The sequence below is a fragment of the Schistocerca serialis genome, chromosome 3, assembly GCF_023864345.2.
Source record: "Schistocerca serialis cubense isolate TAMUIC-IGC-003099 chromosome 3, iqSchSeri2.2, whole genome shotgun sequence".
Classification (NCBI taxonomy): domain Eukaryota; kingdom Metazoa; phylum Arthropoda; class Insecta; order Orthoptera; family Acrididae; genus Schistocerca; species Schistocerca serialis.
This window is the reverse complement of record NC_064640.1, coordinates 643,265,068-643,288,039: the sequence shown is the minus strand read 5'-3', so window position 1 is coordinate 643,288,039 and position 22,972 is coordinate 643,265,068. Positions and strand designations below refer to the sequence as shown.

At 37.7% G+C, this 22,972-nt stretch overlaps 1 protein-coding gene across 1 annotated transcript in view; it reads left to right on the top strand.

Annotated features, from left to right (window-relative positions):
- Positions 1-22,091, top strand: part of LOC126470529 (liprin-alpha-1) — a 1,209,312-nt gene extending 1,187,221 nt beyond the window's left edge. The window contains exons 25-27 of the mRNA XM_050098447.1: positions 14,440-14,596; positions 14,758-14,874; positions 21,199-22,091. Of these exons, the coding sequence (XP_049954404.1) occupies positions 14,440-14,596; positions 14,758-14,874; positions 21,199-21,285 (361 nt within the window). The 3' untranslated portion in view covers positions 21,286-22,091. The remainder of the gene's footprint in view (positions 1-14,439; positions 14,597-14,757; positions 14,875-21,198) is intronic.
- Positions 22,092-22,972: the final 881 nt, after the last annotated feature.

Genomic DNA, 22,972 nt, shown 5'->3' with positions numbered 1-22,972 from the left:
TCATTTACTACTTTAAGCGCCTCATTTCGTAATCTAATTCCCACAGCATCACCCGATTTACTTTGACTACATTCCATTATCCTTGTTTTGCTTTTGTTGATGTTCATCTTATATCCTCCTTTCAAGACACTGTCCATTCCGTTCAACTGCTCTTGCAAGTCCTTCGCCCTGTCGACAGAATTACAATGTCATTGGCAAATCTCAAAGTTTTTATTTCTTCTCCATGGATTTTAATTCCTACTCCAATTTTTTCTTTTGTTTCCTTTACTGCTTGCTCAATGTACAGATTGAATAACATCAGGGAGAGGCTACAACCCTGTCTCACTCCCTTCCCGACCACTGCTTCCCTTTCATGCCCCTCGGTTCTTATAACTGCCATCTGGTTTCTGTACAAATTGTAAATAGCCTTTCACTCCCTGTATTTTACCCCTGCCACCTTCAGAATTTGAAAGAGAGTATTCCAGTCAACATTGTCAAAAGCTTTCTCTAAGTCTACAAATGCTAGAAACATAGGTTTGCCTTTCCTTAATCTATTTTCTAAGATATAGGGTCTGTATTGCCTCATGTGTTCCAACATTTCTACGGAATCCAAATTGATCCTCCCCAAGGTCGGCTTCTACCAGTTTCTCCATTCGTCTGTAAAGAATTCGTGATAGTATTTTGCATCAGTGGCTTATTAAACTGCTAATTTGGTAATTTTCACATCTGTCAATACCTACTTTCTTTGGGATTGGAATTATTATATTCTTCTTGAAGTCTGAGGGTATTTCGCCTGTCTCATACAACTTGCTCACCAGATGGTAGTGTTTTGTTAGGTCTGCCTCTCCCAAGGCTGTCAGTAGTTCTAATGGAATGTAATCTAATGGAATGTAATCTCCTAAGGGGCTGTATATCTGTTGGTGGTGTAAAGAGTGTCAGCATTAATATGGTTAAATTGCTTAAGGTTTGGGTCCTGATGGACACATAGGAATTTACAGTTGTTTACTTCTTCAACCATTATCCTGCATATGTCATTTATATATGAGTGTTGTAAGCTGCCAGTTGCAAATATTAATACCTGGGACTTACTCAGATGGAGTCCATGAGCATGGAAGTATGTACTTAATTCTAATACCCCATTAGTTACAAAAAAAATTCCACTTCCTTGGAGTCTTTGCCATAGAATAAAACTGAGGTGTCATCAACATAATTTACAGTGTGATAGTTGTGCATATGTACGATGTTGTTAGTGTAATATGGTCCAGAAAAGGAAAGGGCCAAGAATTGAACATTGAGGGTCTTCTTTATCACTGTTTCCCTTGTTTATTTGAAAGCTAAAACCTTATTATAAATTTTGTATTTCAGTTTGACACACTGTTTCCAATTCATGAGGTACATAACTAGAAGTTTCTTTGAGGTAATGTTAATATTGTGTGCCCAGACTGGTTTTCTTTTATATAAAGAGAAGCCCATGGTTTACTGAGTCACAAGCTTTGCTTGGGCTGAGAAATATTCCAGCAGTGTGCATATCCTGTTCTATATTACTGTATACTTAATGGAAGAAACTGAGAACAGCAATGTCCATGCTTAGCTCTTTCCTAAATCCATTCTGTGGGCCTAGGATGACATGGCGGCCTATTTGCCAAATCATTTCTGTATATAAAGAACAACAGTGGTCCTATCACACTTCCCTAAGGCACTGCTGAGAGTGCTCTTGCATGTAATGAACACTCGCCATCGAGGACAACATACTGGGTTCTATTTGTTAAGGTGTCTTTGAGCCACTCACATATCTGTGAAATTATTCCATATGCTCATACCTTCATTGATAGACTCCAGTGGGGCACCGTGTCATATGATTTCTAGAAATATGGAATGTGCCTGTTGCCCATCACCCATAGTTCACAGTATATCATGTGAGGAAAAGGCAAGCTGAGTTTCCCACGAGTGATGCTTAGTGGACATAAGCTTCTCGGTCTCAAGAATATTTATTATGTTTGAACTGAGAATATGTTCAAGGATCCTGTAGCAAACCAATGTTAGGAATATTGGTCAATAATTTTGCAGATCCATTCTTTTGCCTTTCTTATACACTTTAGTCTCCTGCACTTCTTTCCAATCACTTGGGACTTTGTGCATGGTGAGAGATTCACTATAAATGCTAACTAAGTAAGGGACCAGTGGCATAGAGTATGCTTTGAAAAACCAAATTTGTATTGCATTTGGACCTGATGACTTATTTGTTTTCAACTCCTTCAGTTGTTTCTCTGCACCAGGGATGCTTATTACTATGTTGTCCATAAAGGAGTCCTTTGATGGTCAAATAACCATATGTTTGTTTGAGTCTCCTGTGTGAATAATTTCTTGAACATGAAATTTAAATCTTTGGCTTTCATTTTGCTGTCTTAAACTGCCACTCCAGACTGGCCAACAAGTGACTGGACGGAAGCCTTTGACCCACTTAGTGATTTTACATAGGACCAGAATTTCCTTGGATTCTCTGCCAGGTCTTTTGCTGAGGTATGATGGTGGTAGTTGTCGTATGCTTTGTGTGTAGCTCTTTTCACAGACACATGAATTGCTGCTAACATATGCTTGTCATCATTTGCTCATTTTCTTTTGAACCGAGAGTGCATCAGCCTGTACTTCCTCAGCATTTTCTGTACGTCATTATTGAATCACAATGGGTCTTCTTTCTCCCTAATCTACTTTCTAGGCACATAATTCCCCATAATACAATTTACAATATGCATAAGCTTAGCCCATAATTGCACTACAAACGCCTTACTGGAACTAACTGATGTCAGTTCACTGTCTAAATGAGATGCTAACAACTGCTTATCTGCTTCTTCCAGCAGAAACACTCTTCTACCCTTCTTAACTAATTTATTAACTTTTGTAACCATAGTTGCTATAATGACATCACGATCGCTAATTCCCGTTCTATACTGACGTTATCGATAAGGTGCAGCCTGTTTGTAGCTGTTGGGTTTAAGATATTTCTATACCCCTGAAATGAATCTGTGGACACCCCAGTCTATAATTGGTTGGTTAAAGCCACTTCAAACTAGTAATGCATGATCTGGGTATTTACACGCTACTGACTGTAGACTTTCTTTGACTGATTCCACATCTGTCACAGCGGAATCAGGTGATTGGTAGAAACATCCAACAATTAACTTGGTTTCACATAGACCTGTTATACATCACCAGATAACTTCAATGTCACACTCAACTTTGATCTCAATAGGGACAATATTTTTGTCAGCTGCAATGAACACACTCCCTGCTATGGCCTCTAATCTGTCTTTCCATTATATGATCCATGAGTCGCTAAATATCTTGGAGCTTTGAACTTCAGGTTTCAGCCAGTTGTCGGTCCCGAGAATAATTTGACTGAGAGAACTTTCCTGGAGGGCAGGAAATTTGGGAACTTGTTTCAAGTACTTTGACAATTTACTGATAAAAGTTTGACAGTTGAAAGATCTTTACTCTCAACATGGTCTGACTTTGCTTGTTGTGTATCAACTGGCGAGTGTTCGTCAGAGTATCTCAATCTACCGCCTAGCCTAAAAATCCTACATGTGCACTCCACAAGTACTCTGCTACCCGAGTAGCTGCTTCCTTCATCTAGTGCACTCCTGACCTATCACGAGGAGTCCTCCAAATCCCCAACCAATAATGCAGGTCTAGAAATGTGCAGCCAAGACTGTCATAAAGTTCATGAATCCTTTGGTTGAGACCCTCCACTTGGCCCCAAACCAAAGAACCCCGATCAACTCTCTGACCAATGCTGCAAATTGCAGTCTCTGCTTGCACCACATGCATGAGGTCAGCAGCCTTCACTTCTTCTGCCAGACACCTGTTTGAGTTGAGGATGGGGTCAGAAGCCATTCACAGGTGTCGTTGGTGCTAATGTGAGCCACTACTTGCAGATGACTGCACCCTGCACACTTGATGGCTGCAGGTGATGCCACCTCCCTATCTCAGATGAGAACCCCTGGCAGACATGCTGAGTGAACATTGACTGTCTTTCCAGCCCTGCGCCCTATCTGCTTAAGGGGCTCCACAATGTGCCTAACATTGGAGCTCCCGATAACTAGTAATCGCCTCCCCCCATGTGCCTGCTCAGACCCTGCTGAAGGAGCAGTCACCTGTCGACTCACAGGGTGAATGTGTGAGGCCAGATGACCAGTCTCCACCTTGGCCCTCTGTCTCAAGCGATGTGAACGCATTACCACTCACCACTCACTCTGCTGTGTGGATACATCCACCACATTGGGTATGCTAGGTAGCAGAGCTTGTGGGTGAAAAACGACACCTGAGGTGTCCTGTGTGATACGCGAGATTCTCCTTCACTGCTACTCCCCGATGTGGCTCTAGAGGTAGCTGACTGTAGCCAAAAGCACATTCAGCTGTTCATGAACTGTGTCCAGCTCCTCCAGCATCTGCACACATAATGCACACATCCTAGCAAGACTAACTGAACAACTAAACTATAAAAGCAGACAGAATCCTCGATATGCAACTTGCTATCCTCTTGATGTGACACCAATGGATGCTGATGCCTTAGTGAGCTATGTAGCTGGCTGTTCAGAAGAAATGAAAACTGCACAACAGATTGCGCAAGTTTACATTTATAAAATGTGAGCATACACCTCTTAAACAGAAACGCGCACAAAATTTTAAAAATATTCTTTGAGGAAAAGGCAGGGAAAGATAATCACTTAACTTGACACTCAGTAGATGTTTATCAGCCGAGATCTGGAGCCTGACTGACTAAGTTACTTAGGCTTGGCAGAAGTTTCAATAAAGTCAACCAGTACTATTTAACGGTAGTTGGAGGCCCTTTATTGGTCATTTATTCAACACAATTTCTTCAGGACTTGATGGGGCAAATGTTTCATCTTGTGATCTCCAATGCTTCACACTGGAAGATTAGGTGTGGTGCAGCTTCATTACCCTCCCCACACAACCTACATCTAGAGGCTTCCAACTCTGTACCTATTGTATGTAGGTATTTCTTAAAGTACCCATGGCATGTCATCAGTCCTGCTGTGAGTTTAGTCTGTCTCCTCTTCAAGCTCAGGTTTACAGAACTTCTCTTAAAAATTACTTTTACATCATTAGCTTGCCATGTTTTTGTTTTTGGATCGTAGGTAGAATATTCTACATGCTGCCTTCTCATCCAGTTTCATAGTTTTAATTTAACCATTGTCTTAGTGACAGTAAGGACAGTTTTCGATCCAGTAAATGGAGTCATCGCACCTGTCCTAGCCAGCCTATCAGCTTTTTCATTGTCACTGATTCCTGATTGGCCAGGGACCCACAGCAGGTTTACCCTGTTGCTTTCTCCTGGTACTATGAGAACTTTGTGGCATTCTGCAACAATCTTCAATCTTGTTGCAGGGGTTGACAGAGATTTCAGAATTGCTTGGCTGTCCGAATAAATGTGGATGCTATGATCTTTGTAACGCCTATGCAAATTCACCTCTGTGCACACTTTGGTAGCAGGTATTTCCACCTGGAGGACTGTGGTCAGTTAACTTAGAGGGATTTCACTGTCTAGTCTAGGCTTTACCCTGTAGACCCCAGCCCAGTGACTTCGTCTGTTTTTGACCCGTCAGTAAACCAGATTATGTCTCCTGCACAGTGGCATCATTTGTTCTTCCACTGCTCCCTACTGCTAATTGTTACACTGAAAGGTTTATTGAAGCGGCTGGAAGTTAATTTGTAGTCAGCCTGCATTTCCCCAACCATTTTTGTATTTGCCACATTCCCCATATTTGTGTGAGATTCAGGATACTCTAAGGGTATCCAGTCATTTCCAGTTTTTAGCATGTATGCCCCTGCCTCCATTTTAATCCAGAGATGTTATGGGGGCATGTCCATCCTCCAGCATAGTCTCCATCCCATCGTTATGTGTGCTGCTAATCCAGCCTGTTATGGCTAAGCAGGCCAGTCTCTGCACTTTGCCAAGCTCCTTAGCAGCAACCTTCTGTTCTACTTTGTTCCACCCTACTGTAGTCCTATACATTACCATAGGTCTTATTATGGTGGTGTACATCTAGTACCTACTCTTTGGATGTAGACTCCAGTTTTTCCCAGAGGCTCTCCTAGTACTCGTAAGAGTACCTTTCGCCTTGGAACATCTGTTCTTTTTGTGAGCAGTCCATAATAGCTTCTCATTCAGATTTACTTCTAGATACTTCATTACCTTCTCTACAGGTAGAGTTTCATTGATAAGTTTAAGATTTGAGTATGTGTGTTGGAAATGCTTCCTTGTAAATGGTCCTGTAACAGTTTTCTTGGGGCTGACACGTAAAGCCCATTTCCTGCACCAGCGATAAGTGGGAAATCCAGGTTCGTGTCCCAGTCTGGCACAAATTTTCATTGTAATCATTCCGTTCTACAGCTGATGGTAAGTCTTTCGTCACAATTGTGAATTCATTTGATGAGTTTTGCACAATGTTCAATGTACATTTTGCCACTGTTTTAATAGTACAGTAAAAGCCCATTAATCCGGCATCTGACAGTCTGGCACATTCAATAATCTGGCATCACTTCATACATACTGAATATTTCAGATGTTTTTGGCTGAATTTGGTTGTTCTTGGCAGCATTCAATAACTTTGAGTCATGTAGTGCCAACAATTGTTTCAGTCACCTTTCAGGCAGCTCCTGTCATGTACCAATGGTCTACAGTGATTAAAAAGCTGTGTTGTAAAGTGTAATCACAATTAGTGCTGTTCTATATCACAATTACAGTAGTTCTGTATATTGTTGTGCGAATGTTTTCTCAATCGAGCACCTCTCAAAAACAATGTGGAAGTGAAACATACAGATGTTATATTAACAACACAATAAAAGATTGATGTCATTAAATAGACTTGAGAAAGGTGAGAATAGAAATAAGTTTATTGAAGAATATAGAATTGGTTCTTCAACAATTATGATGTTAAAAGAAAAATAAAGGTCAACTTTAAAAATTTGTCTCTCAGACTGCTGCAGTAAAAGACACTGAATGACAAAAAACTTTGAAAAAGCCCAAACTAGATCAGTGGGATGAAATTTTGTACAAGTGGTTCTGTGCCATAAGGTCTGAATGAAAACCTGTACTTGCCCCTATGATTATGGAAAAAGGTGAACAGTTTTATGCTGATTTGCAGTTAATAGAAACTGAATGTGTATTTTCTTACAGGTGGCTATACCGATTCAAAACTCGCCATTGAATTTGGAAGCTTTATATAGGTGAGAAGCTACAATTGGCAGATCAAAATGCAGCTGGAGAGTTCAAAGAAACTTTTTGTTATTTGATTAAACATGATAACTTAACTGCTAGTTGGATCTACAGTGCCGATGAAATCAGTCTACTTTGGCTTTGTTTGCCTTTTGCAGATAAAGATAAAAAGTGTGCCAAAATTAAAAACAGAAATCAGTTGACATTCTTGTTGTGTTCAAATGCTTTGGGTGAACACATGTTGGCTCCTTATGATACTGGCAAGCCAAAAAGCCAAGAACTCTTAAAAGCGTTTTAAATTTTCCTATAATTTATGGAGTTCATTCCAAAGAATGGATGACTTCAGAATTGTTTAAGGAACAGATTTTGCCATAATGTATAGTTCCTATGAGAGACAATAAAAAAACCTTGGTTTTCCTGAACAGAGCAGTGTTGTACTGTTGCTGGTAACTGTACAGCTCACCCTCCAGTGTCTAACTTGATCTCAGGGAATATTTTTGTCACTTACCATTCGGCATACATTACTTCCCTGATTCAGCCAATGGATCAGGGAGTAATTCAAAATTTGAAATGTTTTTACAGAGTTTCATTTATTCAAGAGCTTATCAATTCAGACTGTTCAGTGGTGAACTTAAAAAAAAATTAAATGTGTTATTCTGGAAACCGCTTTGGTGTAGAATAAAATTAAGCCTGTTACTCTTGGTGAAAATTATGTTTAAAGGCCTATGAAGAAGATATAGACTCCACTATTCCAATTGAAAATGATACTATTGTTAAACTGTTAGATATTGCCCAAAATGAAATAAGAAATTTGCTGGAAGATGAAGTTTTGGACTGGATAGATATTGACAATAAAGAACCTGTAGTTGAATCAATATCAGATGAACAGACAGTAGAAAGTGTGATAGGGCCACAACAAGAACTTCGACTACTAGATATTGAGTCCAATCAAGAAGAAGGGACTGATGTAATAAACTCAACACCTCCACCTACCTGTAATGAAGCAGCTGCCACTATTGATACATTTATAAGATTTGCTGGAAGCAGCAAATCATACAGCACTGAAGAACTTGTAAATTTGCGTACCATACGTAGCAAATTTTTTGAAGAAAAAATCAGACCAATTAGAAAAACATTAGTTCTTATTTCAAGTGAGTAAAGTTTGAAAATACTGCATGTACTGTAGTATAAAGCATACACAGTACTCTACTGCAGTATAATACTGTATGTCCTGAACTTAACATAAAATCTTAAAATTACAGTACAGAATATAGGCATAATTTTTTTTTTCATTTGTTCTCTAAAATGTTGTTTTACTTTGTTTTATACAGTATAGTACCTTTTTTATAACCTTAACAGAAGCAGAGAACATACAATAAACAATCAAAGACTGATCATCTGTTGTTTACCTAGTGTCTCACACTCCATGCACTGTTGTTTGTAGACGACACTCGGTAATTTGACATTTTCAGTAGTTTGGTACTGTCAGATTCTGAAGGTACTGGATTAGCAAATTTCAATGACTTTCAGTGTATGTTCTGTTATTGCTAATAGGCATGGTGAATGCTCACCCACAGAGACTTGCAGCAGATTGAACTTATTTGTAAGATAATGCACATTTAGTGCATTGTCATAGGCACCCACAAGGGAAGACCAAGAGAGGGTGCTTGCCTTTCTGGAACCTGGGTACAGATTTCTTATTTATTACAGAATTCTAGAAATGACTGGTTGCAATTCTAATAAAGTGCAGGCTGTTTGTGGGGCATTATGCCCTTTCCCTTGCTGCTTTGTTGGTGTCGGTGCTGTCCTACAGTCGAAGTGGATGTGAAGATTAATAGAACATTACCAAAACAGTGTTCCCAATCTGTTTTCTGCCCCTTCCTCAGACAGGCATCATTTTTATTTCTGTTGATGTCGAACAGGGTTCTGTCAGTTCTTGTCTTCTAATGTTTGAGATTTTTAACTTTCAATATTATCTTAATATGATTTATATAGTAACAAAAATTTGTTCTGAATATTTTCCAGTTTTATTTTCTGACTCGTCATGTGAAACTATGATTTCTGTGAGACCTGTGACAGGTGACTTAATCAGCAAGCTGATTGCCCCATCCTTGAAATCGTGTGAAATTAATTTAAAAAGTCACATAACAGAAACTGCTGCAATCTGGAGTGACAATAGAGGTGGTCCTAACAAACATGACAGTTTGGGTCTATGGCTGCATAGATATACAATGACAGAAAAAAATTGCTACACCAAAAAACAATTAATGTACAGTAATAACATTTTGGAAATAAATTTATCTCTGTAACATATTTAAGTGATTAACATGGAAAGATCGCAGGTTTATGTAAGCACGAGATAAGCCATTGCAAATGTGAAACGCTGGTACATTAATAACTGGTACATCTACCAGAATGTTGAGTAAAAGCATGCAAACGTACATGCATTGTGTTGTGCAGGTGCCAGATGTCAATTCTGGGATGGAGTTCTATGCCTGTTGCACTCGGTCTGTCAATGCAGGGACAGTTAATGCTGTTTGCGGATGATGCTACAGTTGTCATCTGACGATGTCCCATATGCATTTAATTGGAGACAGATCTGGTGAGTGAGCAGGCCAGTGCAACATGTCGACACTCTGTAGAGCATTTTAGGTTAACAGCGGTAAGGGGGTGACCATTATCCTGTTGGAAAACACCCCTGGGAATGCTGTCTGTGAATGCCAGCCCAACTGGTCGAATATCAGATTAATGTACAAATTTGCAGTCAGGGTGTGGGGGATAACCACAAGAGTGCTCCTACTGTCATACGAAATCACAACCTGGACCGTAACTCGAGGTGTAGGTCCAGTGTGCGTATTGTACAGACAGGTTGGTTGCAGGCCCTCAACTAGCTTTCTCCTAACACAATGCCATCACTGACACCATCTCAGAACCAACTTGCATCAGAAAACACAACAGACCTCCACTTTCCCCTCCAACGAGCTCTCACTTGACATTACCGAAGTCACAATTGACGGTGGTTTGGGGTCAGTGGAATGCACACTACAGGGCATCTGGCTCAGAGCTCTCCTTGAGTAACCAATTTGTAACAGTTTGTTGTGTCACTGTGGTGCCAGGTGTTGGTCAAATTGCTGCTGCAGATGCTGTATGATGCCATGGAACCATATGGCAAATGCAGTGGTCTTCCCTTTCAGTAGTGCCATGTGGCCGTCTGGAGCCTGGTCTTCTTGTGACTGTATGTTCTCATAACCACCACTGCCAACAATCATGTACAATGGCTGCATTCCTGCCAAGTCTTTCTACAGTATCACGGAAGGAGTATACAGCTTCTCATACCCATATTACTCGATGTCATTCGAACTCGGTGAGGTGCTGATAATGGGCATTTTTGTCACCTTAATGACAGTCTTAATTAATATCGACTCACCACATCCAGTCTCAAAGGTTAACCAACACTAGTGACTGTAACAGCATTTATTTAAAGAAAACCTGATGTGCATCCTCATGGTGGCGCTACTAGCACCACTCTTAGGTGACTGGCATGAAATATGAGTATACATCATATTTCAGATGTAGAAACACACCTACCAACTTTTGTTTATGTTGCACAACTCTTCCTTGGTGCTGCAATTTGTTTTTCAATCAGTGTATTGGAGAAAGGTTTCATATAGCTACTGTATGAAATTACAGGTCACACTCAAGTTAAATTTATTATAAAAATGCAAAGATTCATTAAAACATGGATTCAATTGACAGTCAGTGTAGGATGCACAGTGATTCAGTGAGATTCACAAAAGGGCATGTTAAGACGTTGGCATAAGTGGGTGTAAATAGGATTGTGAATAAAATGATTAAAAGTCCCCATATAAATTCCAATTATTGCAGATGCGACTAATCAGAGGAATTGAAGACAAGACTAGGAATAAAATTTCTAGATATTTATATCGAAGCAGCACTTTCCTTGCCTTAGCACCTAGTAAGTCAGGGAGCTGCAAGTGTGAATTCAGCTAAGCCAAATCAATCTCAAAATAAAAATAAATAAATTAAAAATTTGTGGTCTCTTCATCGTGGCACCTGTCATTGCTGCACATTCTCACCATGCTTGTATAGTTCTACCGTAGTGGATGACTGAAATGGTGGCTGCTGACTGTGAGTCTGGCCATGACATCTACATACATTTTTCAACAAAGTCCAAACTCTGTAAGACAGAGCCAAAGATGGCTGATGAGGTCCTGAAGTTGAAGATTTCCCAGTGCCCACCTAAGATGAAGAGTCCTCCCTGCCTGCCCAAGCTGAAGTGTGTTCTGTTCACTATTATAGAAATTGTGCTGGCTCTCCCAGTGTCAGAAACTGTCGAACCAATTATGATAAAAATTGCAAGCTCTGACCGACAAAAAAATGTTGAAAAAGTCTCTTTCTTCATATATTTTGACTTGAGTAACCAATCGTGTTACTTGTCTCTGAAAGTGGGTGCAGAAGTTTAGAGTTCTATTCCACCAGGAGTGAGAGTTCCATCCTGGTGAATGAGAGGGAAGGCATAAACATACATGTGAGTCCTTCCTCTGGTTACCAAAATAATTTTTGTGAACCAATTGGGGTATGTTCCACAAGCTCAATTCAGAGCACCTGGTTTCCTCCTTTCTTCCTGTGGTGTGGTTTTTTGCTTTCAAAGCATTTTTTCCACCCCAAAGATCTCTTTTTGTCTAAAAAGCATTCTTAAGGCTGGGCAGCCTTGAAGTTTTCCAGTCTCCTAGTTTAACCAGGACACCACCTGTTGTTACTGCATCTGGAGGTATCTGGCCTCCCTCGGCTCCCAGCTGTGGTGACCACCTCTTTGCTCAGGGCTTGGTAGAAAGAAGCATGTTTACGACTTTGTATCACACCCCTGCACGGAAATGTCTCGTGACAGCTCACCTGAGTTGCTGGTGGAAAGAAAGAACTCAGAGTGAAAAAAGACAGAACAGGAACTAAAGAGTTTCACAATCATAATAACCCTGGGTCCATCGTTTCTTCAGTTCATCACAAAGTTCTGCTATCTGGCTCACTGACTTCAGCTTTCCATTTCTGTTTAAGTGAAACCTGTCTCTGACATGTTTGTCATGCTTTATTTTGCTTATATCTAGTAGCTGCACATGGTTAAACTTTTTACACAGGTTTTATAGCTCAATACAGAAACACTTGGTTTCCCTATTAACACACAACTGCTAGGGGAGATGGTGTCACACTGGCATTAGGGAGTTGTTTCAGAGTTATTCAAGGCAAAAAATGCATTTTACATCAACTTTCGAGGACATATAGGAAACTGAGTTTGCAGATCACCATTGTACTCTCTCTCTCTCTCTCTCTCTCTCTCTCTCTCTCTCTCTCTGTTTTATTCTGAATGAAAGCTAATGTAATCTATATATAATTAATTGTATATCATTTCACGTTGGCCACCCTTCCTGCATGATATGTGGCACACACATTGAATTGTTGAGGCTGTTACTGATGGATACCAAAACCAGTGTTTTGCTTGACATTTCTTATTCAGATGATTAACTTGCTACATAAAAACAATAAAGCAAGAGCTGTGAAATTTATGTAGTGCAAGATATTCATAGCTTTAAGTTGCATTGTACCAATTCTTAGAGTTGCCGCAACCTTCACCTCGTTGCTCTAATTTTTTGCACAGCATGCATTAACATTCATTTTCTCACATTTTGTGGAACTTCTCTGGTTCATTATTTCTCCATAGATTTAATAAAAACTTTTAGTGGTTTGTTAGGTTTTTATGTCCGGTCATGGTGACATCATTGGAAGTTCATTAAATGATGTGACAACCATTATGTAACGTTGGATGTTTGAAACTAATTATAGTCTAGTGAATAAACTATTTTAAATACCTAGTCTTATATAAATGGTTTATTTTTGCATTACAGTAGAGTATCTTCTTCTCAGAAGTACAGATAAAGAGTTGTCCAGCTTGTGTCCATTCATATTATCTATTCGTCATGTTAACTAGGCTTTTTATGAAGAGATTGCAATAGAGTGCTATATTATGTGTTGTTAACTGTAATGAACTGGGACAGAGAAACATCCCAAATTACTGAAAGAGAAGTCATCCATATAAGAACTGTGGTTACAAAATTAAAGAACTGAAGGCTTGTGCATAGAGACGTGTATTTCCTGTCCTCAGTGCATTACAATAGTGGTGAAATAACACTAATAGTAAGTACTATGTGCCATATTTTACTCAATTGAATATTGTGTTTTCTACCATTTAAATTTCTCTTTTCACTATTATTGGGATGAGGATATCATCCATTTAGTCATATAACTATGCTGGAGTTGTCATGATTTGCTGTCATTTCCACTGTTCAATAACATCATACACTGTGCTGTCTGTAGTGTGGTATACGTTGCACAAATATTCATTCAGAGACCTTTTGTGTTTTGTAAATCACATTTACAGTGCTGTGTGTACAAAAAAAAAAAAAAAAAAAAAGAGGAAACTTGGAAGTTAAGCATCTTGACATTCATACTCCAGAAATTCTAAAAAAAACTCTTGTAGCACTTCCCCACATTTGAAATTGTCTAAACTGACATATGTAGTAAGGATCCTTGTCAGTAACATAACTATTACAGTAATGAGCACTGTATATATTGCTTGTCTACATTCACAGCATAAGTACAGCCCTATAGTCTGGAAAAACACTCCTCAGAGTAGAACGGTTTTCAGAAAACACAACAAAATTATTTGAATAATAAAAAATGTAAGCAATAGGAAATTATGCAAAACCTTTTTTAAAACACTGGGTATCTTACCTCTTCCTTTCATTTATATAGTCAAAATAGTTACACATTTCAAATATGTAAGCTAAGGAAATTACTTTTGCTTACAGTGTCTGTGTTACTACTACACAAAGTTAAACATTAACATAAACATTGTACATGGTTTTAACATGATCATTTGAAATATGTATATGTATCCTCCATCAGCAGAAATATACAAACTGTTTCTCAGTTACATGTTTAAAAAGTCTCTGGTATTATTATTTCTGTAAAACTGTTTCCACACTATCATGCAATAAGCCATGCTTGGAACTGTAGGAACTGATGCACACTATATGTACTGAAAAATATTTACTTTGGCAAATAAAGAAAAGGGTAAGTCCCTGTACCATTGTCTATAAAGATGCAGCTCAGTAACTCTCAATTCTATTTAACTTTATTTCATTCAGGACTAGTCTACAGTATGGAATATCATGCTTAAAGAGACTGAACTATGATCGTAAGCAACTGGAAGAGCGGCGTAAATCATCTGAAAATGAACTGACTGATGTATTGGTTTGGTCAAACGAAAGAGTCATCCGCTGGGTCACTTCTATTGGATTAAAGGTACTGTTTATATATCCAAAATTTTATACTGTTAGAACATTTGTGGATCACATTTTATAATTGCAGAGAATGTAAAAGATATTTGTCACTCTGTTTGTTATATAAAATACTGCATGTCATTATTCAACTCAGAAATGTATTTCTTGGCCTTGTATTTCCAGGAATATGCAAACAACCTGCTGGAATCTGGAGTTCATGGAGCACTAATTGCACTTGATGAAAGCTTTGATTCTAATGGTATGGCACTTGCCCTGCAAATACCAACTCAAAATACCCAGGTATGAAACTGTCAGTGTTTTCTGAGATGGTGAAAAAGTGGTTTCTCTATTTATAAATGCCATAAAATTTGTAGCATCTCTGTATAAAAAGAAAAAGGCAAAATATGACTACATCAGGTTGATAAAGATTAAAACTTAAAGTACCCTAAACCAAAAGATATTGCCTCAGAAGGAGTTGTGAAGGGAACTTCTGTTGAAGAAAAATAGCTGGCAACATTTAGTTCAGCACCACAATATCTGAATAGATCACATCATCCTGTAATCATTTGTAGTCTTAATTCATGGTGTTGTCTGTAGTCATTTTGGCTATTGTCATTTTCAATGTGGTCTTCTCTTGTGCAGCTTTTAACTGACCTCAAGCAGTTCATTCCAATTAGCTATAATTTTGCTCCATCTTTTCTCACAATCACCAACTGTTCCTCTAACCTTTATGTCAGGGACAGGATTGTCTTTGTTTCAAACAGCACAAACCTTGAATTAATTTATTCATTTTCATATTAGTATCATTTGTCAAGTTCTCTGCAACAACCCAGAAAACTAAAATGTACACAACCCAGAAAACTAAAATGTACACAATTGTAAGGACTTATCCTAATTCACACTGGTTATTTTCCAGCAAATGTCACTGAGTTTATTTTATTCATGCATGTTTAAAAATGTATTAACAACATAGGGTATGAAACCAGATATTATTATCTGATTGTTTGTTATTCTTTAATCAGCTAATAAAAATGTTTTAAAGTGTTTCAAGATTGAGTGAGCTCCATTGGGATGCTTTAACTACCAGACCAGTACATATTAACAGATCAACACACACAGTGGGAAGCAGATTGCTTCCTTGTCACAACTCTCTATTGGGTGATATATTGTTCATGTATTTTCCCTTTTTGTAATGGTATTTTTGTTCCATCATCAAGTCTGGATGTAAAATACTAGATGATATGTTAGTCCTTTCCCTTGCATTATGAGCAAAATCAGGATCCTATTTACTCAATCGAAAACCCTGTTGTAGTGCAGAAAGGCCATATGTATTTCTTTGTTAATTTAGTGAAACTTCTGAATCACATATCGCATATGAGAAGCATTAACAGTGAAGCCATGTTGGAGCTTTTGTTAAGTTATTCCATTCTGGGATGATATTTGGTAATGTGGAAGGTGTTTCTTTGCAGCCAGTTCATGGGGGTGGTTGGGGAATCAGGGGCCTGTACAAATAACTGTACACTGAAAAGAGGAATCCTACCTCTCCCAAAGTGGTTTCTGCCACCAAATCAATCTATAAAGTGTATTGGTCCATTCTTATGCCAGTCCAACTTCCAAGCTTTTGCCACATAGTTCAAACACATTTGGAAGTCAAGGTGCAAGACTTGTTCATTGCATCCACACACTACATCCTATTCCTGTCCTATCACTAGCTTGTCCTCTCCAGCAGAAGCAGAACCACATGTGAAAGTGGTCTTGTCATATACTACGTGTACTTTAATTGCTGTACAGCCTTTTTAAGTGAGCATGCCACTGAACATCAAAGCTCTACTTCAATGACTGCTTCACATACACACTGTTTCCCATCCCCTCAAGCTTCTCAGAAATGCATAGATTGGAAATGGCCTTACAACACTTTTTTTCAGTTTCACAATCATCCTGGCCAACATTCACTGTCAGTAAACTGAAATTTTTTAACCTATAATTTTTGGCTTCCTTAAATTTGACAGTTTTTAACAAACTCCACACATTCCAACTGTAATAACAAACTGCATTTGTTTTCAGTAAGAAATTCCCTTGATAACTATCATAAAATTAGTAGTCACCTCTAATCCTCCTCCTACTGGTTCTTGAGTTTGAAGCACAGTCAGTAAATTAATCGTTATTGTGACTCAGCTTAGTATTTTGCACAGGGTTGCCTTGAACATGTAGAACAGATGTTGTGTTACAGTGGTTCAAAGTATTCCACGTGTGATGGGTGGTATTCCCAGAATTTCTCTCCTTCCCAAGTTTCTGATTACGTGTGCTTCTTGACATTCAGCAGTGAGGTGCTGGCAGTAAGTCTACACTGTCTCTTTACTTCTCATGCCTGTTTGCGTAGATTGTCAGGCAGAATCGTATTCCATTCCGTGTATGATTATGCAAATTTTGTAGTAACAAGATAACTGCAAGAGCAGTGTAACTGTTATAGTTGCATAAGGTTTCTTTGATGTCCTGTGTCTTTGTATGATGATAATAATAATTTGTATAAGTAGTAATGATCCAACAAGGAGTGACAATATGTGCTGCATTTTGGTTGCACAGACATTGCCTTGAAATATCTCTCCCGATGTAGCTCTGATCCCAAGTTACACACTGTATCCAGGGCTGCTTTTTGAACTTCATCAGTCTAATGTCCCTACATGTTAGAAAATTTGTTGTTAAATGATGTGCGTGATTAATATTTCCAGTGTGTTGGGAGTGACCCAAGTCATCAAAGATTGTGACAGTGTGTAAAAGATTGTATATGATAATGTCAGCAATACCAAAAGTGAGGGCAAAACTGCAAGCTGAAGGGCAGACTGTGACAGATCATAACTAAGACTAAGAAAATAAGTGATGAAAAATCAGTGTGCATTTGTATGTTCTGAACTACGCATCAGGCAGCTGCAGTTGTCGAATGACTCGTGATCCAATTTTTTTTTTTTTTCCAAGGAGGATGGCAGGCTGCTAGCTTGTGGGAAACTCCATCTGGCTTACTGAACTGTCCAACACATTGTTCACAACCATTGATTTAGGTTACATGTGAATATCACACTGTCTTCCATAAGAAGTAAATTGTCATGTGGTAATAATGCAGCACAGTCAAAGATTCATCATTGTTGTAATTACAGTCATCATATACGTATACTTGTCAATAGTGGCCATATGCCATATAAACTAACAAATTTCTTCATTTCTATAAGTATGTAGATGTTATGCATAAGATCTGCAAAACAGGTATGGCCATCACTTTTATTAAACAATGTAAAGTTTGCAGCGTAATCCCGGAATTTGTTAAAGGTTTTTTAAACAATAAAATGTGCAGTAAGTCGCCTAGTCTTAAACGGAAATTGATACAGCAAATATTAGTTGAAAGAACGACGGAACTTTACACGAAAAAAGATAACCTCAACGCGGAAGCATATGACCTCCAGTTATTTTTGTCCAAAACCTTTAGAGATAACTACAATTTTCAGATAGATGGGTTCTGGTTACATGTCAACTTATGGTTAGATCATCATAAAATGGAAATTGCTCAACGACATGACAAAAAGTTAAAGAAATTAATTAGTTGAGTTAATTCCGGTGCATCCCAAAATGCGCACAAAGGGGAGGCTGCCCAGTCTGTGTTTCATCAACACGTTGTAAATAAAACAGATATCATTCTCACAGAGGATTAAAATAAATTGTTAAGTAAAGACTTCAAATATAATATAGAACCTAGTTTGACCCCTCAAAATCTTCGGAAGTTGGTAGTGGATCTTAAGATTGGCCTTGATAGCGGTAAAGTAGATAAAAGTATCCAAATGAGGCTTGCTTACGATGCTTGTAAAATAATACAAAAAGGGTGTCTAGGTAGTAATACGTTCACGAAAGATATGTGCAATGTTAAAAACATTAACGAAAAACTAAGAAATAATGAAGCCCTAATAACTAAGGCCATTATGGGGAACACGATTATCGTTTCTACAAAAAAAGAATATATTCAGAAAACAGAAATGTTCTTTGAAGAGAATGGCATCATACCACTAGAGGTAGACCCAACGCCCGCCATACAGAGGGATATTAGAGCGAGTCTTAGCAATACCAAGAAGTTGATCGGAGAATATAGAAAAACGGCATTGATAAACATGAACCCCAAGCCCCCGATGCTAAGGAGTCAATTTAAGCTCCACAAAATTTCCCATCCAATCCGCCCTATTGTCAATAGCACCAATAGTGCTTATCATAAATTAGCGAAACATTTACATTATAAAATTAAAGAATATTTTGTCTTTCAAAATAATTTTTCAATTAAAAATTCAGTGGAACTAGCCAACAGAGTTAAAACCGTAACATGTTCCGAAAACACCAAATTGGTGTCATTTGACATCATTAGCTTGTACACACATGTACCAGTGGATCAAACCTTGAACATTATAGAACAAAACTTAAGGTACTACAAAAAATTATCCACCATAGAAATTGATGAGCTAATGTTACATCTTAGAACGACTCTTAAATACAATTATTTTTCATTCAATAAAAAATTATATTCACAGCCATGTGACTTAGCTATGGGGAGTCCACTTGCATGTATCATATCCGAAATTTTTATAAATTCTCTCGAATTGGTTTTTTTCCAAAATTACCCGGAATTAGTGAACAACATCATATTTTATGCGAGATACTTGGATGACATTCTTCTACTGGTTAATAATTCTCCAGAAGGAATAGAGCAAATTTTCGCAACGTTTAACAGTCTACATGAAAAAATAAAATTCACACAAGAATTGGAATCAGCTGACAGATCACTAAATTATCTTGATTTAATGTTGACTATTAAAGATGCTAAAATAGAGTTCAACATATTCCGGAAGGCAACTTATTCAGTCAGTATCATCCCGGCCGATTCAATCCACCCCCAAGCGCATAAAATGGCGTTTATCTATTCTAGTATCCCTCGGGCGATTTCTGTTCCGTTGTCAGAAGTCAACCTCGAAAAAGAATTACAAATTCTCGAGAGTATTGCACAGAATAATGGCTATGATCCAAAGATAGTGAGGCAGTTATATCATAAGAAAACGTGAAAAAGGACAACGACTTTAGTAAACACAAATACTCAAACCCAAGATCAGACCAAGAAATGGTTGTCGGTTCCTTACATAGGTAATGTCTCCTACAAGATAGGGCGCCTGTTGAAAAATTCAGGTTTTAAAATTTCCTACTCGACGAGTAATAGTTTAAAGCAAAATTTGGTTCATTCCCTTGAGAAAGACGGTGACAAGTCAGCGAAATCAGGCATATATAAGATTATGTGTGATGATTGCCCATGTTATTATATAGGTCAAACAGGCAGAGCTATAGCAGTAAGATTTAAAGAACGTCTTCCAATAAAGGGCGTAGGAACACGGGGGTCAGCCTTTGCGGAGCATCTGGTGCAAATGGCTCATACACCTAAACCTTTACGTGACATAGAGCTACTACATCATGAAGTTAAGGGATATAGACTCGACATGCTTGAAGAACTACAAATTTATGCACACCTAATTACAGATAGAAACAATTTACTGAACGATCAACTGTATCTAAAAAATAGGGCATACTTCTAAGGCTTCCAACCTATACTAGGTTTACAATAATTCATAATGTATGTGACCTCACAGTTTCTGTAATAATAGATCCTTTCCTACAGATGTTCATACGAGATTTATTGGTCAGTTTAGTAAGCTCTGTAGTAGAATGTAAAACGTAGTCATGCTGGATACTGTAATTAACTTACAATAGTAAAATATAAAATTAATTCATACCAAAAAGGTTATCTGACGCGTGCGTAATAAGAGTTTGACTCTATACGTTTCGCGCATGCATGCCGCCCTCTGTGAGGCAGACTGCAAAGCCCTCGCAGTCCGCAGTCTCCAGTCATACGACGAGGCCCATACAATGGGCTTAAAGTGAATTTCTACAGCTGGTTTAATAGAAGTGACAAAACCTTATGGTTGTGCATCAAGTTTTATGAAGTTGACTTAGGACATGGCCTGTTTTAGGCAAACATTTAAATAATAATTATGTAAGTACTATATGTTGCATCCTGTAGGATGACCATATCTAATATAATTTACTAGCGCATTATAATATTAACTTGTTGCAGGTTCTGAAGAAGACGTTATTACTAATGTTGAAACCTAGGTAAACGATAAAGTTAACCTGCAACTATAGGCTGTATATTCTTATATAAACAATATCAGTTGCTGTCGCTGCATAAAAATGTTAAAAATTGTGTTCTTCATTTCTTGTTTGTACAACTTCTGTGTATTACAAGTACTGTATTCCAGTCTGATATGTTGGAAATTCTTGCAAGTTTAATACTTGACATGAAAATGTAGTCTTATTAAAAAAGTGTTTATCAGAGCTAGTTTATTGGCAGCTGTAGCTGTTACGGTTTACGAATACCCATGAATAATGATAGGCAATTGTGGATTGAAAAAGGACATTTGCTTAGTTCACAATAACACTTCACAAACATCAAGTTTGAACAAAATGAATAAATATGTTTGCATTTTGACACTTGTTAGTCAGTAAATTGTAAATGATTCTTAAAATGTTTCTTAAATTTCCTTGCAGGCACGGCAGATGCTCGAGATGGAGTTCAACAACTTATTGTCGGTAGCAACAGAACGCCGAATTGAATCTGAGTTACCCAAATCTTGATATTACACCACAAGACACCCACACACATAGATTGCTGTGGACATTGCTTGACTGTGTGTGGCTGTGTTATTTGCCAGATTGTTAAGAAATGTACTGAGTGACTTGCTTGCATCGTGTCCATATGTTTGGTTCTGCTTCCAGAAGATCATATAACCCTACAAGATGTACATTTCTGAGTCATTGTATTGACAAGATACTGTATAACTGATATTTTATTTAAAATGTACACAACTACATCAAGTCTAAAATTATCAGTAACATGGTAGGAGTTGATGTTTTATAAGACACTGTAAACTAGAGTTTGTTTTAAGATATAAAAATATGTCCAAGTAATTGGACTTATCATAAGCAAATGTTTAATGACCAGTCACTGTGATTGGAGTATAATGAGCTGTAGTACCTTTGCTGCTGCAGCTTACAAAATTTGTATAATATTTGGTAGAATTTCCATGGACAAACTCTGTTCTTTTCTAATAAAATGTGTGTAGAGTTATGAAGCGTCAGTTGATAAGTCAGACAGTGATATTGTAACTCTTTTATTGCATTTTGAATGTTAGGTATTTCTTGAACTTCAAAAACTAAATCATCAGCGGAACTGAATCTCATTATTAACTCATTTATCTGTGTTGTACAAAGTGTTAAAAAGAAAAACCAGTTGATTCTCAGAACTGTTAAAGAGTGTAGTGTTACTGTCGAATCATCAGAAATGCCCACTATGAATCCTATGCTACCTCCATCCTTGTCGAGAGATGAAGTTTTTAAGTTTTGTTTATGACATTTATTAAAAAAAAAAAAAAAAAAAAAATCTAGTGTTATGTTTCGTCGACGACAGAGAGCTTTAAGAGTAATATTAAGTATTGTAAATGCATTATTACGCGAGCCAGTGCCATCGGAGAGACACAGGTGCGGATAAAGTCAGTATTTCCGCTTATTGTATTGTGTATTATTATATTAATAAGTGATGTGTAATGTTTCCTGAATATTTAAATCATTACTTTGTCATTTCCGGTAGTTGTTGAAACTGTTCAGTGTCATCACATCATTACTGATTATCAGAAAGAGGTGCTCTGTTGCTCAGAAAGCATTCAATTATGTAGAAGATGGTGGCAGATGACATGTTGAAATTCATAGAAGTTTATGAGCCTAGGTAATTGTACAAAATGAAGATTATTTCAAAGAATTGTATTGCATGAATTGATATTTGATTCTAGTTAAATGAAAAGGTTACCAAAGTTGTTGGAAGTTGTATAAATAGTGTGTACAAATATGTTGGAAAATTTGCTGTATGAGAATGTATATCAGACACTGTGTACCCATTGTCTCCAGTATTATTTTATACTCATAATTTCCTGAAGTGAAGTATTGGAACTGGTGATATGGCCTTTTCTCTAATATTTCATTGGCTATAATAAATCTTTCTTGCTACATTGTCATTAGATACGTTCCTTAGTCTAAATACTAAAGAAGGACCAATGAAATAAATCCTACAGTTGTAAAAAAAACTCTCACATAAGTAACTGTGAATAATGTAAGTGAAACCACAAGATACTGTAATAGCTCTGATTTTGTATAGAATGTTGCCACATGTTGCTTACTTGCTTAAATAATGTGGATGTTTTTAATAGGTGCTGGCCTAATAAATAAATGGTGCAGTGAACAGAAACATATTGAACTGTAAACACACTGG